At 39.1% G+C, this 23,373-nt stretch overlaps 1 protein-coding gene across 7 annotated transcripts; it reads right to left on the reverse strand.

Annotated features, from left to right (window-relative positions):
• Positions 1–398: 398 nt before the first annotated feature.
• LOC104017560 (S-adenosylmethionine synthase) lies at positions 399–21,383 on the reverse strand. Of its 7 annotated transcripts, none has more exons than XM_087742453.1 (12): positions 21,264–21,383; positions 17,945–18,022; positions 13,568–13,690; positions 12,557–12,669; positions 11,744–11,887; positions 10,274–10,492; positions 8,644–8,826; positions 7,482–7,511; positions 5,859–5,992; positions 5,395–5,470; positions 2,360–2,508; positions 399–515 (listed from the first exon to the last, which is right to left on the reverse strand). In XM_087742453.1, exons 1-11 carry the CDS (start codon positions 21,334–21,336, stop codon positions 2,383–2,385), a joined length of 1,299 nt encoding a protein of 432 aa, XP_087598579.1. In that variant the 5' UTR covers positions 21,337–21,383; the 3' UTR covers positions 399–515; positions 2,360–2,382. The 7 variants fall into 7 exon arrangements, with proteins under 7 accessions (XP_087598579.1, XP_087598581.1, XP_087598578.1 ...); XM_087742455.1 differs by having other exon boundaries at positions 5,395–5,481; XM_087742452.1 differs by lacking the exon at positions 399–515 and adding an exon at positions 937–1,048.
• Between the last annotated feature and the right edge of the window lie 1,990 nt (positions 21,384–23,373).

A 23,373-nucleotide genomic window follows, 5' to 3' on the forward strand; every position in this document is an offset into this window, starting at 1 on the left:
AAAATATTTTGATTGATCCCTGTACGTAGGCTTCATCATAATTTACCTGAACGTTCAGCAATAACTGCCATTTTAATGCTTATGTCTGATTTGGGCACCCTTTTTTATTTTTGAGGTTCCACTTTAAGTGATTCATTTCTAGAATGATAATGGGAAAGCAAATTAGCTACCCTATGTAAATAAAACTAATTCACTAGTTATTAGAAAACTTGCTAAAATTTGTAGACAGGATCTCTGGAGATTGGATGTGTACTGTACCTGTTGCAATCTGTGGTTAGGGATTTCTTCTGTAGCTGGTGCTCCTGGCTACTTTGAAACCCAAATCAACAACAAGGGGAAAGAAAGGTTTGTACTCTGGACACAGAGACTATCCAACTCCTTGAAGAAAGGGTCTGTAACTTTGATCTCAAGTCTATTCATAGGGAGCCAGAGAGCAAGCTGAAAGAAGTGTTGCAGAAATGTGTTCTTACTGTCCGAAATGCACGGTGGTCCAATTTGCCTCCTGTACGCTCCATCTGTCGAACAGTTGGAAAGGCCTAAGCTCTACTTTTTTTGTTTTGCAATGAGCAGTGATTGTGAGACACCTCCATTGAACAAATTATTTCCTTGTTAAATTTAACAAGAGGCTTTTTCTTTATCAAAATGATCTTCTGTGACAAACAAAGCATCACAGCTTCTTACCAAAGCACTATTCAACTTCGGAAAGGTGAACTATCATGACAGTAAAACTGATACTAGCTGTACTTGAGACAGCTGTAAAATTGAGACTATATGCCAACTTACTGAAATCTCTTTCAAAGGTCATTTCAGTCAGTTTACTATATAGTGATCTCTGCAATCCCTTGCCATTTAAACATTGTACCTCTACATTACTAAAAGTGGGAGTTATTCTGACATTTCAAAATTTTTAGCAAGCCATATTGCTATTATTTCCTAGACAATACCAATTTGAACAAATTTTAATAAAGGTTAATGACACGTTTTATGCCTATGCAGCCGTATGCATACTAAACTGGATTAGTTTCAGGCAAAGACAGGGTCCAGGGTCCTATGATAAAAAGGAAAACTTTTCATTAAATAAAAACTTGAAAAAAAAAACCACAAAAGAATTGCAGCTTTTATTCCAGGAATTAATTTGGTTTTCTTATAGAAGGAAAAAAAGCCTTTTTTGTAGGTCACAAGACTGACTGCAGCACTACTGTGCTAGATTGGGTTAACTGTACCAGGCCAGGTACGGCGTAGGTGCAGCTGTGCAATGGCCTCACTTCACCTCTGGTCTGTCAAAGGAGCAGTGGATTGATCAGTCTTTATGTGAAAGGAAGCAGCTTTTTAGAACTTGCTTCAGACTACTGTTACATTCAACTACTTGCATCTCATTAGACTTACCACTGAAGCCTGTATTTTTCTCTTATTGGGGATGGGGTAGCCATACTGCTTAATTATCTATTAAAATTCTCTGGTATTAAGTAGGAACAATTACAGCATTCCAACATTTTGTCTTAGTTTACAATTTGATGATACATTTGCTTGCCAGAATTGCTACTTTCTGTATACAAGCCTTTTTATGCTCTCTAGTCCTTGAAGAGAAGCTCAATGATTTTGAATTCTCTCTCTCCATTTTGTGCTTTCAGAGAAGTCAAAGGAAGGAAATGTGTTTCTTACAAATTTTTTTTACATCTCAGAAGTGGCCAAATGAAACTTAATTGAAACTATACAGCCAATTCCAATTCATGCAGACATGGAAAATTTCAGTTTGAAAAGGAATAACTATAAATGGGTAAAAGAATTACAACATAGGAGTTCATCAGTTTTCACAGGTACGCCTACAAAACTATGATGTTAAAAGCAACAGATAACACTACCTCATAGCTAAGTATATTTAGGGTTACAATGAACAATGTTCCAAAGTCGCTATTTTTACTAATTTGCTTGGACTAGAAGGACCATAACTAAAGACATAGTTTTGGAAGTCCTCGTCTAAAGAATTATGGCAATTTGTGCTATTACTGCTTTCCTCTCACAGGAAGCAGTTAGGAGTTACCTCACCAACTTCATCCACTTTGGTACAAAGTTAACTGGGTAAAGAGTAGTGGGCTTCCCTGGCAGAAGAGGAATGACTTCAACTTCCACAGCCATCTGTGCACTTAATATCTAATCGCAGCCAAAGGCCTAAATAGTTCACATGTTACCAAAGACAAAGCTGAAGAGTATGTAAGATAGAGCAGCATGCATTTAAAGTGTAAGGCCACTATGAAAGTTAGAAATTAAATACAAATAATTTTCAGTAAATCTATTAAATACATAATGTCATTTAAAAAAGCGTAGATACAGTCTTTTCTTGAACAGTTTGAAATTTTACCTGATTATTAAACCACCTGTCAATTACATGAAGAATTCTGAAAAGCTTAATACACAAGCTTTTTGGGTATTTCCCATGTAAATTCTTCTCTCCCGAAGTGCCCATAGCATGCTGTTTTTTGATAGATTGGCCTCTTCAAATCCAGTTCCCTTAATGCAAAGAAAAAAAAAAAAAGCAAGTTTTACACTTAACTCTTCTCCAACGTACGTTATGATTTAGACACATCAGAGGGATAATCAGTATTATTCCTGGAAGAAAAACAGTAAAACCTAGGTGGTGTTTCCTTGCCCACTCACCCAGATTTACAGGAGGAAATGTAGCGAGCTGATGGTTTTAATTTTAAAGTGACTAGAAACAGTCAGTTTTCTTCAAATGTATCTGAGATGCGGTATGTCTGCAGTTAGGCTTTATAAGCATTACAATGCAGAAGCATTACAATTGGAATAAAGTTCAGCTATACCTGTGCAAGCATCAATGTGTTTCCTGTTATTGCAAGGGTAATATAGAACATTTTCTAACGCTACTGTCCCAGAAAGAGAACAATGACCTCAAAAGAAGCAGCCAAAGATGATGATTTAGTAGACTGAGTAACTGTGGAGGTTTAACTGCTTATATAGGTGCACAAAGTCACTATTTAGAATAAGGCTTAACACTGATTATGACTAGATAAATACTGAAGGTGAAAGTCATGATTATTGCTTTTTAGCCTGCATAATATAGTGGATTGCAGCTGTGCTAAACGGTTAGCCACAGGTTAGACACAGAAGTTTCTCTTCATTTCATGGAAGGCCTGAAACATTTTCTTCTACTTGGGCTTTCTTCTATTTGGTATTACGTTGTTTAATTATCTTTGAAAGCACATTTAAAAATAGATGATTCATATCATAAGCTGCTGGAGAGAAAATCAGTGGAGGAATGGCAAAGTAAGGAAAGGAACGCAAATACTAACAGGATAACGAATACATTTCAGATGGTGAAGAGATTACACATTCTTGCACTTATGGGGTCATTTATGATGTACAGCAGCTAAGTCTTGTTTCAAGAAATGTTTTGTGCAACGTGATCACATGCTCCAATGGCTACTACAGTCATTTGTGCTTGACCCTAATACAAAAGCCATCGAAATGTGAGTGCTGACTAAATGAAAAGAAAGACATCATGAAGTACTTTGGTGCATAGTTGATTAGAATGGATATCCAGCATCATTTACAGGATTTCAAAAATTGTGAGGTAATGTTTAACAAGGAAATATTCACTAAACAATGCTCATGTTTTTGCCTGCTTTTTTCCTTTCTTACTGCATTCACTTTCAGGCTATGATAATGTATTTCAAAAATGCAGCATCTTTGAGCACACCAAATCAAGGAAAGTGTCCAGGAACCACCACACAAATTAATGATGCCGGTGAACGGCCACAACGACAAAGGCAAAGAAGACTTTTGATTATACTGGTGAACTGATAACACTTGGAAAACATCACCTAGAAACAGAAGTTGCCATAACACCTTGCATTATCTCCGACTATTAAAAATATAAGTCAGCTCTACTCTCAGCACATATGTTCAGGAAACATTCTGAAGAGGAGTGCAAAAGGCTGGCCACACCAGCAAAATGTTGATATAGCTTGTCAGAATCGTCTTTCCTTTTTTAAGGAAAAAAAGATAATTCCTATTCACTAACATGTTGACATTTCTCCCCTCAGTGTCAAATACGCTCAAGATTCCTCTGGGATATAGAGACTAGAATGATATTAATAGCTCTGGATTTAAAGACAAGTGAATCATTAAAAGCATTTTCCTCAAATAATGAGATAGCTAACATGTACATTTTAGCATTTTAGAACAGAGGTTTTAAAACCCGCCTTGCTTAAAGTGACAAAGTGGTTCCTCTCTGCATGGAGTCAAGTTCTTGCTGGTATTTCTCTGAGGCTTGAGCTCCCATGTCACTTTCACAGAGTTTAATAAGGGGGCAAATCACATCGTGGCTGCTCCCTTAAAAGAGGAAAGAGATAGTGTTTCTCTCCATTAGTTGCATATATCATGAAACTTTTAAGAAGTCCAGCCTGTCAAGTTTGGTGAAAATCAGCCAAGAGATTCAAAAGTTCTTCAGAACTGAGAAGATGAGCCCATACCATTAGGTCTTAGGAAGCTGCACTACAAATAGGCAAGAAGCTCTGCCTCCTAAAAGTTCACATAAAGAATCATATGAGTCAGACACGAAAGGGACAAAAGAAGGAAAAATGCTAGGGTCAGTTTACAGCTCCCTGGAATGTAAGTGGATAACTGCTGATAAGGACAAGTGCTGATACGCTTCTCTCCTCCAGCCCTTTTTTCTCTCAAAGGGTAATTCTCATGCTCCTTTAAGTGTAAGGATTATATTTGTCTGAAAGACCTGCTTTTTCAGGTCCAGAAATATTCCAGAAAGGAATACAGCTGGGTTGGCTGCAGGAGGCAATGTAAGTAGGTTTGGGTTTTCTTGTCCTCTTTGACTGCATGGTAGCTTCAATGATGCCTCTGATCACAACTGAATTTTCACTTCAAGACAGCTCATCTCATGGTGGGATGTTTATTCATGTTCTGTTTTTTAAATGCATACAGTATTTCAATGGCTTACCAAATCTTAAGAGAGCATTTAAGAAACCTGGATTCCTTTTTAATTAAGTTTAGTTGACTTCAAACAAGCTGCACAAGACTGCATGACAACTACAGACAGGCTCTCAGTGTTCAGTTTTTCTGATGCAGAAGGTAGATAAAACTTACACCTCATGAAGAAGCTAGTCACTTAAGGGTGTTCTTTTCTCTTCTGGGCTAATAGCCAATATCCCCAGAACAGCAACAGTGAACACCATACTGCCACTATTGTGGTAGGCTGACACAGCTTCTGTGCATGAGCAAGGGCAAATTACAGCACATAATGTCCCACTTATTTCAATGGGATTGCTTGTGAAGCGAGGGCACCAGAACCTTTCCATCTTGTGGTGGCTGTCTCACAAGTTGTTGCCACCTAAAGATCAAAGGCAGAGAGGCTGTACTTACCCTGGTACTTCTTTCCGAAAGAGCCAGTATTTCTGGTGCCTTCCAAATACGGCAGGGATTGGGAGCCTTACACACCCTGTAAACAGACTGGAAAGCCTAACTATGTCTAATGTTAAATTTTAATTCTACTTTACCAAGTAAGGTAATGAGTAATAAGCCAGTGGTATTCCACCACCTGGCTAGTGAACTGCAACATAGCACACTACCAGGGTTACCGGCATACCTAACATGGTATAATTTAGACCAGTCTTACTTATTCAGCATACATTGTGACCATATTTATGAATTGGCCCTTGTATGTTGTACTGGGTGCATGGGTGAGGGACGAGCAGAAATGACAGCAATTACAGATTTATGATGAAGGTGACTTTCATGAGGTTAGGAGCCAGAAACTTTAACATTAAACTGCTAAAGAGAGCATTAAAAATATGATTCCCTTCAGTAAATACTAATAGCACACAAACCTTATGATAGCTCCAAGGCGTAGATCAAAGTTTTTCTGCACAATCTCAAGCAGTTCTTCTTCAGATCTGTCTGATGTTCCGTAATGAAACACTGAGATCGCAAGAGGATCACTCAGACCGATAGCATAGGAGAGCTGTAGAACACATGCATACAACCCAAACACAGTTAAAATAATCCTTCCTACTTTTTGCTTAAGAGAAAGGAAAGGCTTATCTTATGTATCAGGGGAAGATTTTACACACACCTTTTCTGCATAAAGAAAGCTAGTCTTTTATGTTAGAAAATTATCTGTTTTCCTCAGAGAATGCTCAGCCTAGTCAAATATCAGACCTGAGTGACATTAATTAAAAGCAAAAGAGGTAGTTTCTGCTCCTCCTCAGATACTGCCATTCTGCATCCTTCAGCCTCAGCTAAACACAAGGATTTCATGCCTTTGAGACTGGAGACTCTAACATCTACAAATATTTGTGGATTTTTTTGCTGAGGCAGAGAAAAGATTATCAAGGACGAGATAAGAAAATGTTCCTAAAGCACTCACAGACTTTTTTCCCCAGAGTGAGTTATTTCCATGCACTCCCTGCAACTTCATCCAACATTTCTGTGTACTTTTTAAAACACAGCTATCAGAAGTAGACAAGGTAACCCAGGAAGTATTCCCTGTAATTTCACTTCATTCAAAGGAGGACAGAGGAGCTCTATAGTTCCTTTCTGACATCCAAGAATCACATTAGCTTCTTTTCACCACAGCACTGCACAGCACAGCACTGGAAGGTTCTCCTGAAATGTGTTTGCTTTTATCATTCAATCCCTTTCCAAAATACAGTCCTGCTGCAGTATAGGCTAACATACAATTCATTTTCTTCCGTCATGGTGTATTTGGATGAAGATATGTTTTGCTTGAATGTCACTAAGCAATGCAAACTGTTCTGTGACTTTCACTGGTCTTCCTCATTGTGTCTGCTTTCTACAGATTTCAAGAAGTAATAGTCCAATGGCTCAGTTCTATCTATATACTTCTTAGTAACCAAGAACTGATTTTTGTTAGAAACTGCCCTAATCATCACTATCTTCCCGTTAGTTAATTTTGAGATTATGCTAAGTCTGTTTTTCATTAACACACAAAATAAAACCTATGTGGTATTTGTGATAATATCCAGCTAACTAGTCTGCAGTTCCCTCCATTATCCATTTTGCCCTTTGAGTATGAAAAAGTGGTTAGCATGGAAACAATATCCATAGCCGACTCAGCTCAATTGTCAGCCTCAGTGGCAGCTGGCAAGGTTTTAGTGTAGCACATGGACACTAATGGGCTGAAAACACTTTTGCATTTCCACTTGATACATTTTTCCTTTCGTTAATCTTTAATCCAGCCTTCTGTGACTTCACAGGACATTTGCTTTTCTGCTCTCCCATCCTTCTCTCTCCTCCCATCTTACCTTCATTGCTAATATCTGACATCTCCATAGTTTTCTGTTAACAAAATCAGTCTTGCCTTGTCTAGAGTCAGGCCCAGGTATTTAAGGAGGGTCTCTGTGAATTACTGGAATAACAACATTCCCACCTAACTCAAGAATTAAGATAGTGATGCATGTGTTCAAAAATGCCGGTCAAAATGTACATACCAAGAAATCAGAATTTTTCTCTTCTGTCCCCTCAGAAAAAAAAAAAAAAAAAGAATTAACAATTTGCTAACCATCACTATTTGTGGTTGCTTATTCCCAGTCTCCCCTTTCCTTGTTTAACTCCAAACTTCAAGTTTAATCAGATGTCAAACACCTGCACAACATCTAAAGCAAGGGGCCTTGTTCCTAATTGGGATGTCTGGATACTATGTCATTGATCATAACCACATCCAGTTGGCTTCTCCTCTGGTCCACAGAGAAAGTAAAAGGTTTTAAACACACCTCTGCAGCAAAACATCAAGCCACATTTCTGCTATTTTTTACTGAAGTAATTTGTTGTACTGGCTTAAAGTTACTACATAGTGGCTACTCAGAATAAGTATGCATATAAACATGTATTACAAACTGCCTAGAAAAACCTCAATTGTTTAGCATTCACATTGGGTTCATATTTAATGGTGAAACTGTCTAGGGGTCAATAAAACACCTCTTTCAACTTCTTAGATGTAGTAGTCCCAAAAATTCATGCACAAGGAAGGAAGTGCATTTCTTCTGAGCCTATAAGACTTATGAAAGTTGTTCTTGTTTTAAACTCTTAAAAACAATTGAATTTTGCTTTTTAGTCACACCTGACACTGTAGTAGTATACTAGAAACACACAGTACAGAACTCATGGTAACTTTAAGGTAATTTCAAATACAGCTTAGAATGGTTTAAGTTACAACGAATATGACCATATAGTACAGCAGGTTGCATAACTACATCTAGACACTGCTAACGTAACTTTCTGTAACGTGCTGTGCAGCCCAGGTTGGAGTGCTGGGCATGCATGTGTGTGCAGAGGATCACCAGAGTTGCTGGAAGTGAAACAAGGATGATGCAAAGAAGTACCTAGACCAGGGATGGCAACTGAGTTGGAGAAAGAACACTACTGAGAACACACTCCTTGTTTCAGGACTGTCCTGGCCTGTGTCTTTGGCTTCCCTCATAGGGGTCATTAATAATGCACCCCCAAGAGGAACTTCCTGGAGCCCCATTCTAGCATGAGAAATGCTTTTCTGAAACTGGAGCAGGGCTGTGATGGCAGTATGTATTCTGAGGGGGTGACCACACATCAGACAGAACTTCTGTTATGGTGTAGTACTTGCATGGTTGCTTTTACCTGGATTAATACTCTTTTACAGAGACCAGCTTTCACCAGAGATTTTGCAATCCACCGAGCTGCATATGCTGCAGAACGATCAACTTTGGAGGGATCTTTTCCAGAGAACGCACCTCCACCATGGGCTCCCCAGCCTCCATAGGTATCAACAATGATCTTCCTGCCAGTCAGTCCAGCATCACTCTGCAGGACAAACAATTGAATAGATTCATGAGACACAACAGTTTACTCAATCCCGTACTAGGTTATTGGGTACAGATTTGTTTTGTCTTTGCCACAGATATGACTCATTGTTCACAGTGTTCACCTTCACATGCAACTCTTTAATGAATGAGGTCTACGTGACTGGCGTATTTTTCAGAGGTGTACTAAGCTGCCTGTGCTTCAGGCACTTTTGAAGACTGATAAGAACATGGCACAACTTTAAACGTAACAAAAAGCGCGCTCCCTTCAAATCAGCAATCATGAAATACTACCTCTGGATTACTAGCCAATGACTTCACTCAGTAACACTTGATGGAGGCCAAGAATTTAGAAAGACAAAAGCCTTCCTGAAAAACATCATATGACCTAAAAGGTTAACAAGCTTCACTTGGATAGACATACTAAAGAGGAAGTGGGGAGCTTCACAGAGCTGCAGCTCAGTGCTGTCAGCACAAGAGTACTGAGAAATTCTAGCTGAGTTCACATTAATGGTTCACTAGTGGCACAAGAACAACTTGGTACTACTCTTTTCTTCTTCCTGCCTGCCTGTGCCCCTGACAATGGAGGCCCACCCTCTAGCATGGACTTTTGTCTGCCTCCTACGACTTAATGAGCTGATCCAACTTGTTCAACCAGCAGAGAATTACTGCCTTTCTGTCAGATTAGCAAAACTGGTGACTGCAAGCTGATAAATGAACTCAAGTGTTGATAAACTCCATCCTGAAAGAGGATAAACTGCATTAATCCACTAATTTTAAATCCCCAAATAAGTAATATGGGAGTAAAGCTGACATTTGTTCCTCAATGAAAGTGGTATCCCTACATCACCCCAGTGTGATCATAAGCATACCTTGTAGTTTTAATCCTTCATTGAAGTGTTTAGACAAAATTAGACAGTTTTGTGTAACAAAACCTTTTACAATTTCACAGCAATGACCTGCTTACCTAGTAGCAGCACCAGGAAAGCAGAATGCACGTCAAATTCTAATGAGTATTAAGACTTAATACATTAACATCTCCCTTGAAATTTGTTCAGCTTTCTGAATAATTTCAATGTAGAAGATCAGATCTGTTGTTATTTCTGGTTTTGATTTTTACTGTGAAAGTGAAGAGATACTTCCAGTCAGGCATTTTAGTGTGTAACTTAAGGGCTGGCTTTTGGTCATTTAAAATACTTTCTGGAAGAAAGACAAAGATCCAAGAATCTGTACATTGGGCTGTTGAAGCAGGTACAGCTTCAGTTTAGATGCCAGCTGCCCAGTAGGAAAACTCCAGAAGAAATGATTGAAGCTTCCTTAAAAATGTATAGACTTTCTTGGCTAAAGGTATACCAGTTCATTGCACAGATGTTCAAGAGAACATTTAGAAGCATGTGGCAAAGTAGAATCCAAGTCTGTATAGGCTGTCCTCTTTCAAAGTACCATACCTTAGGACCACCTTCTACAAACTTTTCACTTGGAAGGAGATGATAAATTGTGCCCTCATCAAGATACTTCTCTGGAATGACTTCTTTAACAACTTTCTCCATTAGCTCCTTCTGTATTTGTTGTAGAGGTATGTCCGGGGCATGATGTACTGAAATCACAAGTGTGTGCACTCGGATGGGCTCAAGTGCACCATTATTCTCCTTGTATTCCATTGTGACCTAGAGAGAAAAAACCAAAACAGTCAAGGCCAAGAGCACCAATTTGAAAAATGGAAATGAACCTCACACTTATTTTCTGCAGCAAAAAATAAACAGATGAAGGAAAATGGGATGACAAATGATGGATTGTTGCCTATGCTTAAAATCACTGTAAGGAAAAAAAAATACAAAAAGTACTTAAGTACCACTACCAAAAGAATTAATTAAAGAATATTACATGTATCACCACAGAGAACCAAAATAACAACAAGAAAGCTACAGAAGCCTAAGATTTTACTGGCAGATGCTAGAATTATTCACAGTGTGGCATGTTAACATAACTTCAAATAGTGAAACACCAAAGTAAAGCCAAAACAACTTTTGCAGGACACTGCTAAAATGAGCAACTGTAGATCATGATATGATGCACTGTATCCTTTGCTACCTATTGCACAGCTTTTATATACATGCAAATATATACCGGCATTGCTCCATCCTTAGTATTGGTTTTCTTATGGGCTAAGAAGACCTCTCTACTTTCCTACCCTTCAAAAATTCTTGGATAGATACAACATAAAGAAAACAGTATATTCATGTGTTCTATGCACTGCTGACAAAAGGTAGGGACATCTTGCACTGCAACAACTGCAGCAGTATAACTCAATGCAGTTCATCCCCACTAAGCAAGAGAAATTAAGACTAAAACACCTTGCTGTCTTCGGAATGGCACATTCCTTTCGTCTCCTGCAGATTTCACAGTCTGGAAGACAGAGAACTTACTGCGTTTGAGAGTGCCAAAGTGCATCACTCTCACAGTAGGCTCAGTGACTCATTCACTCAACTCTGCAACACAGCTGTCAGTAGTTCTGACCACTGATGAAATACAGTGTATATATATGAGGTTTGAATCAAGAAGAACCCTGTTTTAACTGAGAAGCCATAGCACTATTCCAGTTTATGCTTCTGGAATGCTGATATTTATTTAGAAAAAAACAAGCCGATCATCAGTAATTTGTTCATGTTCTTAATCTCCAGGGGAAAACAAGCAAAATACAAGTGTTATTTTGAAGATACCTGCTAAGACACTGATAGTGACAGTTTAAACAAACCATGTGTGCTACATAAAAATGTACCACATGAAACTCGCAACACCTTGGAACATGAAAATGACAGCACAACTTTTGACAAACACGAATTCTGATTTAGTAGAAGACAGGGTAAATGATTTCTATTTTTTCTCACCCTTAGAGTTTATGCATCCATGTTACAAACCTGTGTTTTCCCATCTGGTCTAACCCAGGGCCATGTTCCATTCCGTTCCAGAGCCTTTATCCTTGCAGTCAGTTTGTGTGCTAGGAGGACTGTTAAGGGCATACATTCTTCAGTTTCATCAGTGGCATAGCCAAACATCAAACCCTGCATTGAGAAACAGGGAACTGTATTGAAAAACAGGGAAATAAGCCACTCGTTTCCATGTTTGCATTTCTGTACCTGTCTTTGCCACACAGTACTTTAAAACCACCCATGGCTAGAAAGAGACAGCAGTAACATGTAGGGTGAATACACTTTGTCATGTAACCAGCCTGAAATAACATTTATGTATCTGCATGCACAAGAATCAGAGCTACAGCAGGGTCTGGTTCCCACGAATGGCTCTGCCTTAAGCGTCCATAAGAATCTGCTGCAAAGGCTTAATAGACAAAAAGGTCATAAAGACTACTCGGTCTTCTCCCCACACAGGACAACTAAAATAAGAGAGCATTTGATGCCTAAGAAGTAAAAAACAGGCTACCCAAAGGACTTGAAAGACCAGAAACTGACACCTACTGATAAAATAATATATATACATTAAGTGTAGCTCTATCCAGTAAGGCTACTGGATATGGGAAACACCACTTTCAATGAAACTAGTGAAGGCTGTGTTACTTTTTTGCACTTCTGGTTATTAAGAGAGTGGACAGTGTTTAGATGTTAATTCCTACACTTTGCACAATAGCTTTTAAGGAAAGGCTCTGGTCCAATGCCATTCTAAGTGCTTGTGCATAAACTAAATTTGAGTAAGTGTCTGGAATTAAGTCCCATTACCTGATCCCCTGCTCCAATGTCATCGTCACTCTTGCCATGGGAGACAGCATGCTTGATCTCTTTACACTGTTGTTCTAAGGCCACTAAAACTGTGCAAGTCTTATAGTCCAGTCCTGGCAAAGGGAGTTTTGTAAAGTTAGGTCATACATTCTTGAGAGTTCACAAATTGTTAGACAAGGCTTTAGGTTTTTAGGGATTATCTAGTTATCCTGAATAAAACTTTTAAAACTCTAAGCATGTAAGCTTCCTATACTAGGTTGTGTATTGCTAATAGAAGCAGACAATTAGCACATTTATATAACAGTCTCAGGATGTGGGCAACTTAGTGGTATTAGTTGAAACTTGAGCTCTTGAAACTGAGAGGATAAGTATAATCCTACAAGCTACCCCACCAAAGCTTATTACATTGCTTATGACGACTCGAGTTCAAACCATTTAGGTATTAAAGCTGGGAGAGGACAGTGGAAAATGTTACCAGAAACCGGTATTCAGTTTTTCTTGTAGCAGGTTCCAGGGTTCAATAGAATTAGAGAAAAGCCATAAGTCATGCATGAAAAGGGAAGACTGAACAGGAATAGTCATGTAACGGGTTCAAGTGCTGAAACGAAGCTACTTTGGGAAATATGTTAAGAATACATAAAGAACTCCCTTGGGTGTGAACTTCAAGTTTCGTAGGCGTATGCACCCCAAGGACAAGGAACATCAGTGTAAAAGCTTTCACTGTACAAACTTGCAGATGTAAGCACTTTCTGACATTTGTGCAAACACTAGTTCTTCTGCATCAGAGAAGCAAGAGGTACCTGGCATTTTCAAGAATAAGTCTTTTTCAAGTATGCCAACTTAAAATAGCTCCTTCAGTACCAGGCACTGAAAAATGCATATAAACATCTGTGCAGTTTTCTCCTAAGCCTGGATACACATTTGATTTTATTTTCTGGAAGATCATAAAAGCATGAATTTTGCCACATGCAGAACAGACCCAAGAGTGAACACATGAAGGATTTCACTCACCTTTGGAAGAGTCATCATACCCTATCCTCTTAAGGGTTTCTCTTACAATTTGTTGGTAATCTACTATAGCCTGGGATGTGATCTCTCCACAAAGCAAAATCATTCCAGTTTTTGCTACACACTCTGCAGAAAAAAGATAAAACATCAGAATTTTACTGCTACTATTTTACAGTTACACAGGGATCCTGAAGACGGTTCTTTGAACAAAGAATTACTTGCAGGGGAAACTCAGTGTAAAGCCTTAGCATACATATAGGTCTGTGTGCAACCACTCTTCTCTTCAGCTGTTAGGAACATTAAAATGACTGCATGGGGCGGTTCATCTTACCCAATTATGCTATGTCCACAGTGGCTGGCAACAAATGTCTATAAGAACAGATAAAGTATATAGTGCTATTTCTCCAAATATTTTCCTGGTCTCCAACCATTTCAGCTCAGGGTCTTCCTGAAGCTAAAGGGACATAATTTATTGCATTACCAGTCTTTGATACATATTTTTGTTACAGCAATTCACCCAGTTGCCCTTGGCAACCATGAAAACTTTCAGCATCTACAGGATCCTGGATCAAGAAGCTACGCAACTTCATCACAAATTTTGTGCAGAATCATTTCATATATTATTTCATTGTTTGTTTCAAGCACCCACCTGGCCTCCAAACTTTTCCGTTTTGTTTTGTGTTAAAACTTATAGCAAACAATCACAAAAAATTCACCACATCAATACAACCTACAACTGTATAGCTCTATTTCATACCTAATTCAATCCTCTCTTTTCCAGACTGAGGAGGCCCAGGCTATTCACTGAAAGACAATGTGTGGCTATGATCATATTCGTTAGTTTTGCCATACAATCTTACTACAGCCTATTTGGGGATGGGGAAAGAGAAACAGATTGCACACAGCATTCAAGACAGGCAACCTTGGATTTATATGACTTAATGATGTTCTCAGTTCCACTCTTCATTCCTTTCCCAGCAAGCCCTAACAGTCAGCTTAGGTTTTTACTGCTACTGAGCACCAACTCTTTTCACAGAAATGTATGTCTATTACAACCCCAAAATCTCTCTTCTGAATGCTTGCAGTGAACTGCAAACCTTGCTTTCTATATATGGGGATAAGATTGCTCCCTTCCCCCTTGCATTAGCCTACACTGAATTCCATCCATCACTTTTATCATCCAGCTACCATCTCGTTTGAATAATTGTATGTGATTCCAAGATTAAATATTACAAGCAGGAATATGCTGTAAAATTGCACAACTCTGCGGACTGCAGCATCACATAAAGAGCTAGCTTTAATTGGCAGCTTAGCTTAGATAATCCAGACAAGCAGTTGAGAACTTAGCACAGGGCAAGCTTTCTCTGTTCATCTGCAAGAGGAATTAGTCTATATTGAACTATTAAGCTACATCCTAGCTGGCATGGTATCTCTGAATGACACTGTGGACACAGTGAGAGTCCATAATAATACAGTAGCCCTAAATGTATACAGCACATCAACCCCAGGTAGTGATAACACTACAGTGCAGGGTATCCTGGTACTATTATTTTCGCACTCAGTCTTGTGCCCCTGCTCTACTGACCAGCAGTGCTCTTTCTGTCAGCTACATCCTAGCAGACCACCTACATGTGCAAGGCATGTCCAAAGAAGGGCAACAAAGCTGGTGAAGGGTCTAGAGCACAAGTCTTATGGAGCAAGCAGCTGAGGGAGCTGGGGTTGTTTAGCCTGGAGAGGAGGCTGAGGGGAGACCTTATCGTGTTCTGTAATTACCTGGTAGGAGGTTGTAGCAAGGTGGGGGTTGGTCTCTTCTCCCAAGTAACAAGTGAGAGGATGAGAGGAAATGGCCTCAAGTTGCACTAGGGGACATTTAGATTGGACATTAGGAAAAAATTTCTTCACCAAAAGGGTTGTCAAGCATTGGAACAGGCTGCCCAGGGAAGTGGTTGAGTCCCCATCCCTGGGGGTATTTAAAAGATGTTTAGACATGGTGCTTAGGGACATGGTTTCATGGTGGACTTGGCAGTGTTAGGTTAATGGTTGGACTTCATGATCTTAAAGGTCTCTTCCAACTCAAACATTTCTATGATTCTATGTATGCTGCTGTGAATTGTGTACCAGGGGAAGAGACCCTATATTACAGGTGTAAGGCAGAGAAGAACAGCTCTCAGCTTTTCCAGTGTGGTCACTACAAAAAGGGGAAGCCTCTCTAGAAGAACACAAAGTTGGGGAACTGGGGCTTAGAGAGATGGAAGAATAAGGCTGCAGTCACTACCAACAGTCCCTAAAAACTCTCCCAGGCCCGTTACAGCCAAGCAAAGCTTGATGGTGATGCAAGACTTCCTGGCATGATGATGCTTTTTTAGTGTCAGGATAAGAAAGATTCATCTTCCTACCTTTGACTGCTTTCTATCCTGACTGAAATTTAATTCAGCCAAAAGAAAACACACCTCAGGAGCTTCGCTATAGCTGCAACTTATAAGTGAGCATAAGAAACACGCCCATCTGCTCTACCCAAGTGAAAGTTACCATATAAGGTTTTGGGCTCTTCACTGGGGCATGATTTCTTACATGTTTAAGCCTCCTCAAAAGAATATTTTGAACACCATTAGTAGGTAGTAACTTCCACCTTCTCTTTTGTACTGTCTTGGTTTATGCTTAGTTAATTTTCTCTCTTGACTCTCATTTGTTGGGTACAATGGGAAGGACTTTTTTTCAAGAAAGCATTTGGCTTCACTTAATCAGAGAGGAAGTAAGGTAATTATTCTGCCTTCTGCTTTATGCTACTTGCAGCCAGTATTCTCTTGCTTGACTTTACTGCTACCCAGTTTGTTGGCAGCACAAAGAGAGATCAGCTCTGTCCTGCTGAAATGAAGCAGTGCCGGTGTAGTAATTCAGAACTTCGTATACAAAACTTGCTGATCCTAAAAGTCCAAGCAAATAAAACTCAGATAACCACAGATACATTTTTCTACTGGTAGACAGAACCTAGTTTCAATGTCTCCATAAACTACATTTCATAGTTTTGTAAAATACAGTGTTACAGTGACATAGTACTTATATTAACACTTTGAGATTATTCTCTGAAACTTTGAGGCAAGGCCTGCACAACTAAACAGAAATTCTAATTTTCACCTCGTTAACCCTGTACTGAGTGCCATAACTGCTTTCTGTTCTCCAGCCCACTACATTTTTAGCAAACTCTGTGTCTCGTCAACCAATTTATCTTTTCCAGACTTATGCTTTAACGTTATACTCAAGTTTTCTGACTCCAGTCAGCAGTTTTGATACATTTTTTTCCCCAATAGATTACAGAAATCAGGGATTTGTCCATGTAATCATATCCCATCTCAGCCTTTTTTTTTTGTTTTTTGGTAAGACAAACTGGTCATCTTTCTCACATCTCTTATGACACATTTTTCAGTCCTTGTCATTTTTGTAGCATTTCTCTGTTACCACCTCCAGCTTTTCAGCATTTTTGGAAGCATAACTGCCGGCAGTACTGAAATACATGCTTCATCAAGTCTAATATGTATGCTAAACCCTTTCCCCCATGTCTCCTCAATGCTCACATCTATGCATCATGGATCACATTAGATTTTTCAGATGAAGCATCATATTAGATCACTGTATTTGTGGGATGCAGTAACTACGGCCTCAATGGCTTGTTCTAAGAACAAAATGACTGCATTCAGGGAGCTCTTCAGAAGCATTTCCTTTCTATGCCCACTCCCCATCGGCTCCCAGCTCATTCCAATTCAATGATACGTTCTTAGCCTCTGGAAGAGGCAATGTTGCTAGTTACAACATCCATGTAGAATACAGGGTAGTCCTAACAGAAAGTCCCAAGAAAAAGGCAAGCCACTTTGATCAGAATCACATTCAAATGAACTGTGCACTTATCTTCCTGTGAATCAAGGGTATCACCCTGCTTCTGTAAAGGCACAGTAAATATCTATTTAGTACTTCAGGATTTTGAGTTTTATTAACACCATTTACTCAATCTATGAAGAAATGCATCTTGACATACATCTTTCCTCACTTCTGTTTTTCCCTTTCTTAGATTCCTCATTATCATTAGCTCTGTCAATCATAGTTTTCACTGATACCACTGGCTTCTCCTGATATATTTCTTACATTTCATAATTTTTAATTTGAACTGGAGGACTAGGTATTTCCTTTTTTCAGTTCATTTTTTGCAGCTTTTTTCCTACTTTCCCTTCTCCTCTGAGTCAATATCCCAAAGTTGGCCTCTTGACTGACTGTGGCAGTGTTGACTGCAGCCACCTATTGCAAGAATTTTGGATCATGGGATGTTATATCAACATGGATTACTTGTTGTACTTCATTGATCTCTTTTTCTACCTGTATTGCACTTACCACAGGCAACCTTGGCATCTGGATCAATACTGAGATGAGCATCTAGAACAGCATCACTTATCTGATCACAGATCTTATCTAGAAGATAAAAATAAGACAGATATAACATTTATTTGTGTGATAAAAACAAAAAAGTGATTTCTTAATAAAATTTCATTTCCAGTGGGCAAGAGACTTCTGTTTATAGAGCATCTGCTGAGAGGCAATTTTAGCAACTTATTTACATTCTGAAAGGTGTGCCTTGCACTGTTTTCACTCATCTCTTCAAGTCAATCCTAACTGACACTTTACTATTATCTGCACAGGCCAGCAGTGTCCCAGGTGAGGGGACAATGAAGCAGGCCTGCAAAGGAATCCTGAAATATTAGTTTCAGGAGACCAAAAAATAGAAGAAGTAACTTTGGAAGAAGTATTTACACTAAGACCTTTCTGTAGGGGTTTTGCATTCTTCCTCTCTTTATTTTAAACTTTGTATTGCATTTTCTGTGTGAATTACCTATTTTGATCTACATCTTATAACTGTCAGAGGTCTGCACTTAATGCAGTGTTTATCCCTTCCCTACCTCCAGCAGGGACCTCTGAGATCTCATGTGTCAAAACTTTTCTGGATGACAAGAGGCATTGCTCTCCCTGCAAAAAGGTACATGAGATTGAAGACCACTCCTGCAATTATCCACAACTATCTTGATCATTTGAGTTTAGAAAAGCATCTGCAAGTATTCTCTCAGGGGCAAGCATTGGCCACTCATAAGTTTCCATAGTTATGTTTCTGAGTTTTGGTCTTTTTTTTACAGACAAAAGCACTGGAGAAAAAGTTTTTACCTATTTGGTTTTTAGCACCTATGACTTATTGTCCAAGTAAGACCTGAGTATGCCAAATGCATTTGGTTTGTTAAAAGTTAATGAACAATTTAGGGGACAAATTGAGATCCTTTGTCTCATCAGGTTAACTGAACCAGGTAAAAGCAATCCATATTATTTCTTCAGAAGTACAGCTTTGAAAGGTTGCATATCAGCAGAAACAACATGAGGAACACACATTAATCTTCACCCACCATCAGGACAAAAAAAAGGTATCCAAAATATGTTCAGCCACACAACTACACAGCTGGATCTACAAAACTCTATCAATCAGCCAGGTGCCTATATTGTTTGCAACAGCCTATATAATTATCTCTATAATTGCCAGTCTAAATAACTTCTCTTGCAGGAGTGAGTACCACTACATATGAGCACAGGCTTGAGGGCCCAAAGGGGACATTAATAAAGAAGCATGAATGTCCCTGTTAAACCACTTATTTAAAGATAATATGGTCTGGAAGCAAACAAGCATCAGAATGAAATTGTAAGGTAAGAGTAGAGTTATTCTGTACTCCAGAAGATCTGTAATTCAATGCAAAGTTTAAGTGCAAATTGAATTTAATATGAGAACTGTAGAGTAATGTCTTCTAGTATAACCTAAAAGCAAGGAAAAGTGAAGCATGCTAGCCTGTGGCTTTGAATGGATGAGCCATTGGGCCGTCAACGATACCTCACTCAAATGCAAACTAAAAACAGGCTAAAAGCAAAGCACAAGTGCTAAAAATGTATGTGTCCCTTTTATTCACACAGGCTACAGTGATCTCAGTGTCACATGAGATTTGCTTATGGAGGTGCACAGGTCTCTTCTCCACTGGCATAATTTTCAGAATCTGAATCAGCAATTTCAGTACTTTTATGTTTTGTTTCGAGTGCTTTCCCCAATCAAGCTGAAGCTAAACGTTTAACTGTGCATTTCATGAGCATTAGCAAAGTAAGTCCAACAATTTAGAGGCTTGAAAAAAAGCAAAGCAACAAAAAAAAAGCCAACCTGATAGCTGTAAAGCCTCTCTTCAGCTATTTGTACTAGATTGATCCCCAGCTCAAGCATTATCTTACAGAAATTTCTTGCTAGTATATTTACTAGAGAATTGGAATGCTGGTCAGTTACTTAAGTTATATTGCACCTTCACCGATAAAAATCGACTACAGGTTGAAGATAGGAGGACATAAGATGAAAGACACAAACATCATGTGGTCATCATTTCAGACCCAGAAATCATTTGTGCAATCACGTATAAACTCAGTAATGCCAAGTTCCAAAGTTTGTCATCTGGCTAGTTTGTCAACAACCCTGAGGTGAACGGAGTCCTGAAGATTGCGAAACTGATTCACACCAGAGGGTCCGATGCTCATGCAGGAATGGCATAACCTGGAACAACTCATAAGTTTTATTGCCTTCACCTATTTGCAACATTACAACATACAGTGCAGTGTTTTAAAGCAAACAAGTGCTTGTGGTTGTTCAAGATACAATGCTACATGCTGCAGTGGTCTTGCAGCTGTTGGACTGTTCACTACAAGCTGGACAGACAGACTCATGTAACTGGTCTCATACTGTGCCATTCCCACCTAATGAGCAAGAATCCTGAGAATACAGATATACAAGAAAAACTCGGCTGCAAACCTGCAGTGTTTGACATCACCCTCATTTTCTCGCTATCAGGTTTTTTGTCTTTCCTTCTGCTATGGAAAAAGCAAGAGGTAATGTTATTTTTAGTCTCAACATTAAAATGCTCCATTTGAAGATTCCTCCATAAAAGCAACTGTTGCTAGCTTTACTGTAAATTTGAATCAGTAGTATGTCTGCTGGAGGTCCAAACTTCCTCCGGTCCATTAGTTAACGTAGCTTCTAGATACATATTTGTGTAAACAAAGCTGTGTGAAAAATAGCTCAATTTAATGAACAGCAATTAGAGCTGAAGTATTGCCTTGCAGTCCCAGACCTGGAAAATACAGTGGCTTCGTACAGCCTATAGCATATGTAAACTTGTGTTAGGGAGAGCAACGTGGCAAGAGAGGCATATGTAGTATTACTGCAGTATCTGGAATGCAGCTCTGATGAAAATCAGTGCTTAGTATTCCAAATGTTTCAGAGATTCAGAGTTCAATGATCATCTATAATAAACATGTGCATAAAGTAATATTTTTCCATTACAGAACTAAAAATGAAATTGTAATTCCAGTGTATGTGGCAGTTCCAAGTCTACCTGTAGACCTCTCCATGCTTTTTTCTCTCAAGTAACAGTTTAAAGTTGTCTACACCAGACTATATTGCATACTAAACAAATAAGACAAATTCTTGTCAAGCAAACAAAGACACTAATCTGAAGTCTATTCAAAAGAATTAATTGGTTCTTTCTTTTCTCCATTGGGGGAGATATGACTGAACTTCCATCAGATAGCATTCTTCAGTGCAAGTATTAATAAAAGCAAAGATTCAATCAGCATTTTTACTTACCAGAATGTCCTTCAGCAACAGATTCTGAGGTAAAAAGAAATCGTTTTTCTTTTTTGGAGGTATGAATTGACATGTCTCAGTATCTTTAGCGAGCCTGCAAATGAGAAGGACCCAAACCAGACTACAGAACAAGCACAGGCAGAAGGTGAAGTGGAAAGGTTAATGTATCTATGCAAACAGCTGGTGTAATTGCTTCTGCGTGTTTGTTCCTCAGAAGTTCAACAGATTAAGACTGATCTGTGTGGATTTTACAATGCACTGCTACAGAAACTCCTTTCATAAGACTTTTGTGTTTGGTTAACCTTGGTCCCAGTAAACTCTGCAGAAGTGTTATCATTATGTGAAATGTGAACACAGCTAAGCCAGAGTTCAGTGCTTTTGCACACTTCCCCAAGCCTCCATTCGTACTCTTTCTTCTAAGTGCTAACTTAGAAGTGCTTCAAGATAGTAACACAGCACAGAGATTTTATCTGAATTTGTAAGGGCAAAGGACGCTTCCTCCTCGCAGTAATATCCATACATTGTACTCAGCTGCAGTAGCGAACTGGGCAGAAATGTATCTCTCTTTATGTGAGAACAGACGTTCATAACAGCTCCAGGTGGTAAGCTGTGCTCTTTCTGAGTACTATTTGTGTCAGTGGCTAAATGAGGAGCTGTAGAGCAACCAACAGCATGCTCTGTAGAAACAGCGATGAAGACAGTGGGTTCATTATAAGTTACTTTGAATTCTGAGACTAAAAGCTACGCCCTAGCTCAATAAATCTTAAACTTGTCAATGGTCAGGCTCTCGCAATTCATTTTACAGACCCTTTTTCTCCTATCGTTTCCCTTGATGAAGAGAGAGTGGTAGGACACAGCTGGACTCAAGTATCTAAACTGAGTGAAGAAGCACTCCCCCTTTGGAAGCACTGTTTGCCTTTGGCTTATTTCAGAATGCCATGCAACAGCACCCCGGCGCACCTGAGTACAGCACTGTCACAAAGCTGCCTAGGAACGACAACAGGTGCATCTCATCTTAAAAACCTTTGTCCTGCTGAGCAGCTCTACACTGCTGCAATACATTATGTTGAACACAGCTTCTCTAAATCAGTAGTCATTTCTGAAAATGTTGCTCCATAACCTAAGCATGTTAAACAGTAACAAGAGTGGTACCAAGAAGCAGGTACAACTTCAGCTACAACTGAAGACTTTACTATGGGCCATCACAAGGAAACCACATCCCCTACCAGGCCACGAGCAAACATCTCACAACATATGTGTGTTCATTCTGCAAAGAAGTCTCCACTGCTAGGAAGCAGCATGCCTTCACTTCAGGACACCTCCCAGTAGTGAGATATATGAGGTAACAAAAGCAGTAATGAAGGCAAGGCACTTAGACAAATGAGCCAAAGCCAGCCCTCAAAAAGATAAAGCAAAATTGTATTTCAGCTGCAAGAACAACTGGAGAAGGCACTGCCTAACTGTGGTAACTCAACTGGTAGCTAGTGTGCTGCAACAGGCCAGTCATCCTCGGTGAAAACCACCACTCCACAAAGCGATCCATGAAAAGGTTAGAGGAAAGAGACCATCTGCACCCCTCTTGGTTTTGGCTTTTTTTTTTTTTAATCCTAGGAAAAAAGTTTTCAGCACACAACACCAAAAACCACCAGTTCTCAGAGGACAGTGATTGCTTAAGTGCGGGGGAAGGAGAGCAATAAAGAGGAAGACTTTAAACCACAGTTAATGATTATCAGAAGTGCCCTATGAAATCCTCATCTATTGCATTGCGTTTCTTTAGCTTCAGAATTTATTATGATAAAATACAAAATTAAATTAGTCATACAGAGATTTGTATGCCTGGAGGCATTTCAAATACCTGGAGGCATTTCAATTCTGCGTAATAAATACTCTTTGAGCTCAAGTTACATGTTCCATAAAACACTTCATACAAAGCATAGAAAAACATTTATATGAAGAATTTCAGTTTCCTCCATCATGAATTCATATTACTCTGCATTCTAAAATACTTGTGCTTTACATTGTGTCTTATAGATGATTCTCATTCAACATATGCTCCTCAGCATGTTTTATAATGTGGGGTATACATATACTCCAAGCCCTGCCTTGAATG

Source organism: Nipponia nippon, unplaced genomic scaffold, assembly GCF_047370975.1.
Source record: "Nipponia nippon isolate SJK-2023a ecotype South Korea unplaced genomic scaffold, ASM4737097v1 scaffold_8, whole genome shotgun sequence".
Lineage (NCBI taxonomy): Eukaryota > Metazoa > Chordata > Aves > Pelecaniformes > Threskiornithidae > Nipponia > Nipponia nippon.

Bases quoted from the DNA above. Each gene is read 5' to 3' on its own strand.
- LOC104017560 (XM_087742453.1), bottom strand. From the start codon at position 21,336: ATGTCAATTCATACCTCCAAAAAAGAAAAACGATTTCTTTTTACCTCA. The intron at 11,888-12,556 runs GTAATGGGACTT...TTCTCAATGCAG, and splicing joins ACATTGGAGCAGGGGATCAG to GGTTTGATGTTTGGCTATGC. The intron at 2,509-5,394 runs GTAAGTACAGCC...CTTTGCATTAAG, and splicing joins TTTCGGAAAGAAGTACCAGG to GGAACTGGATTTGAAGAGGC.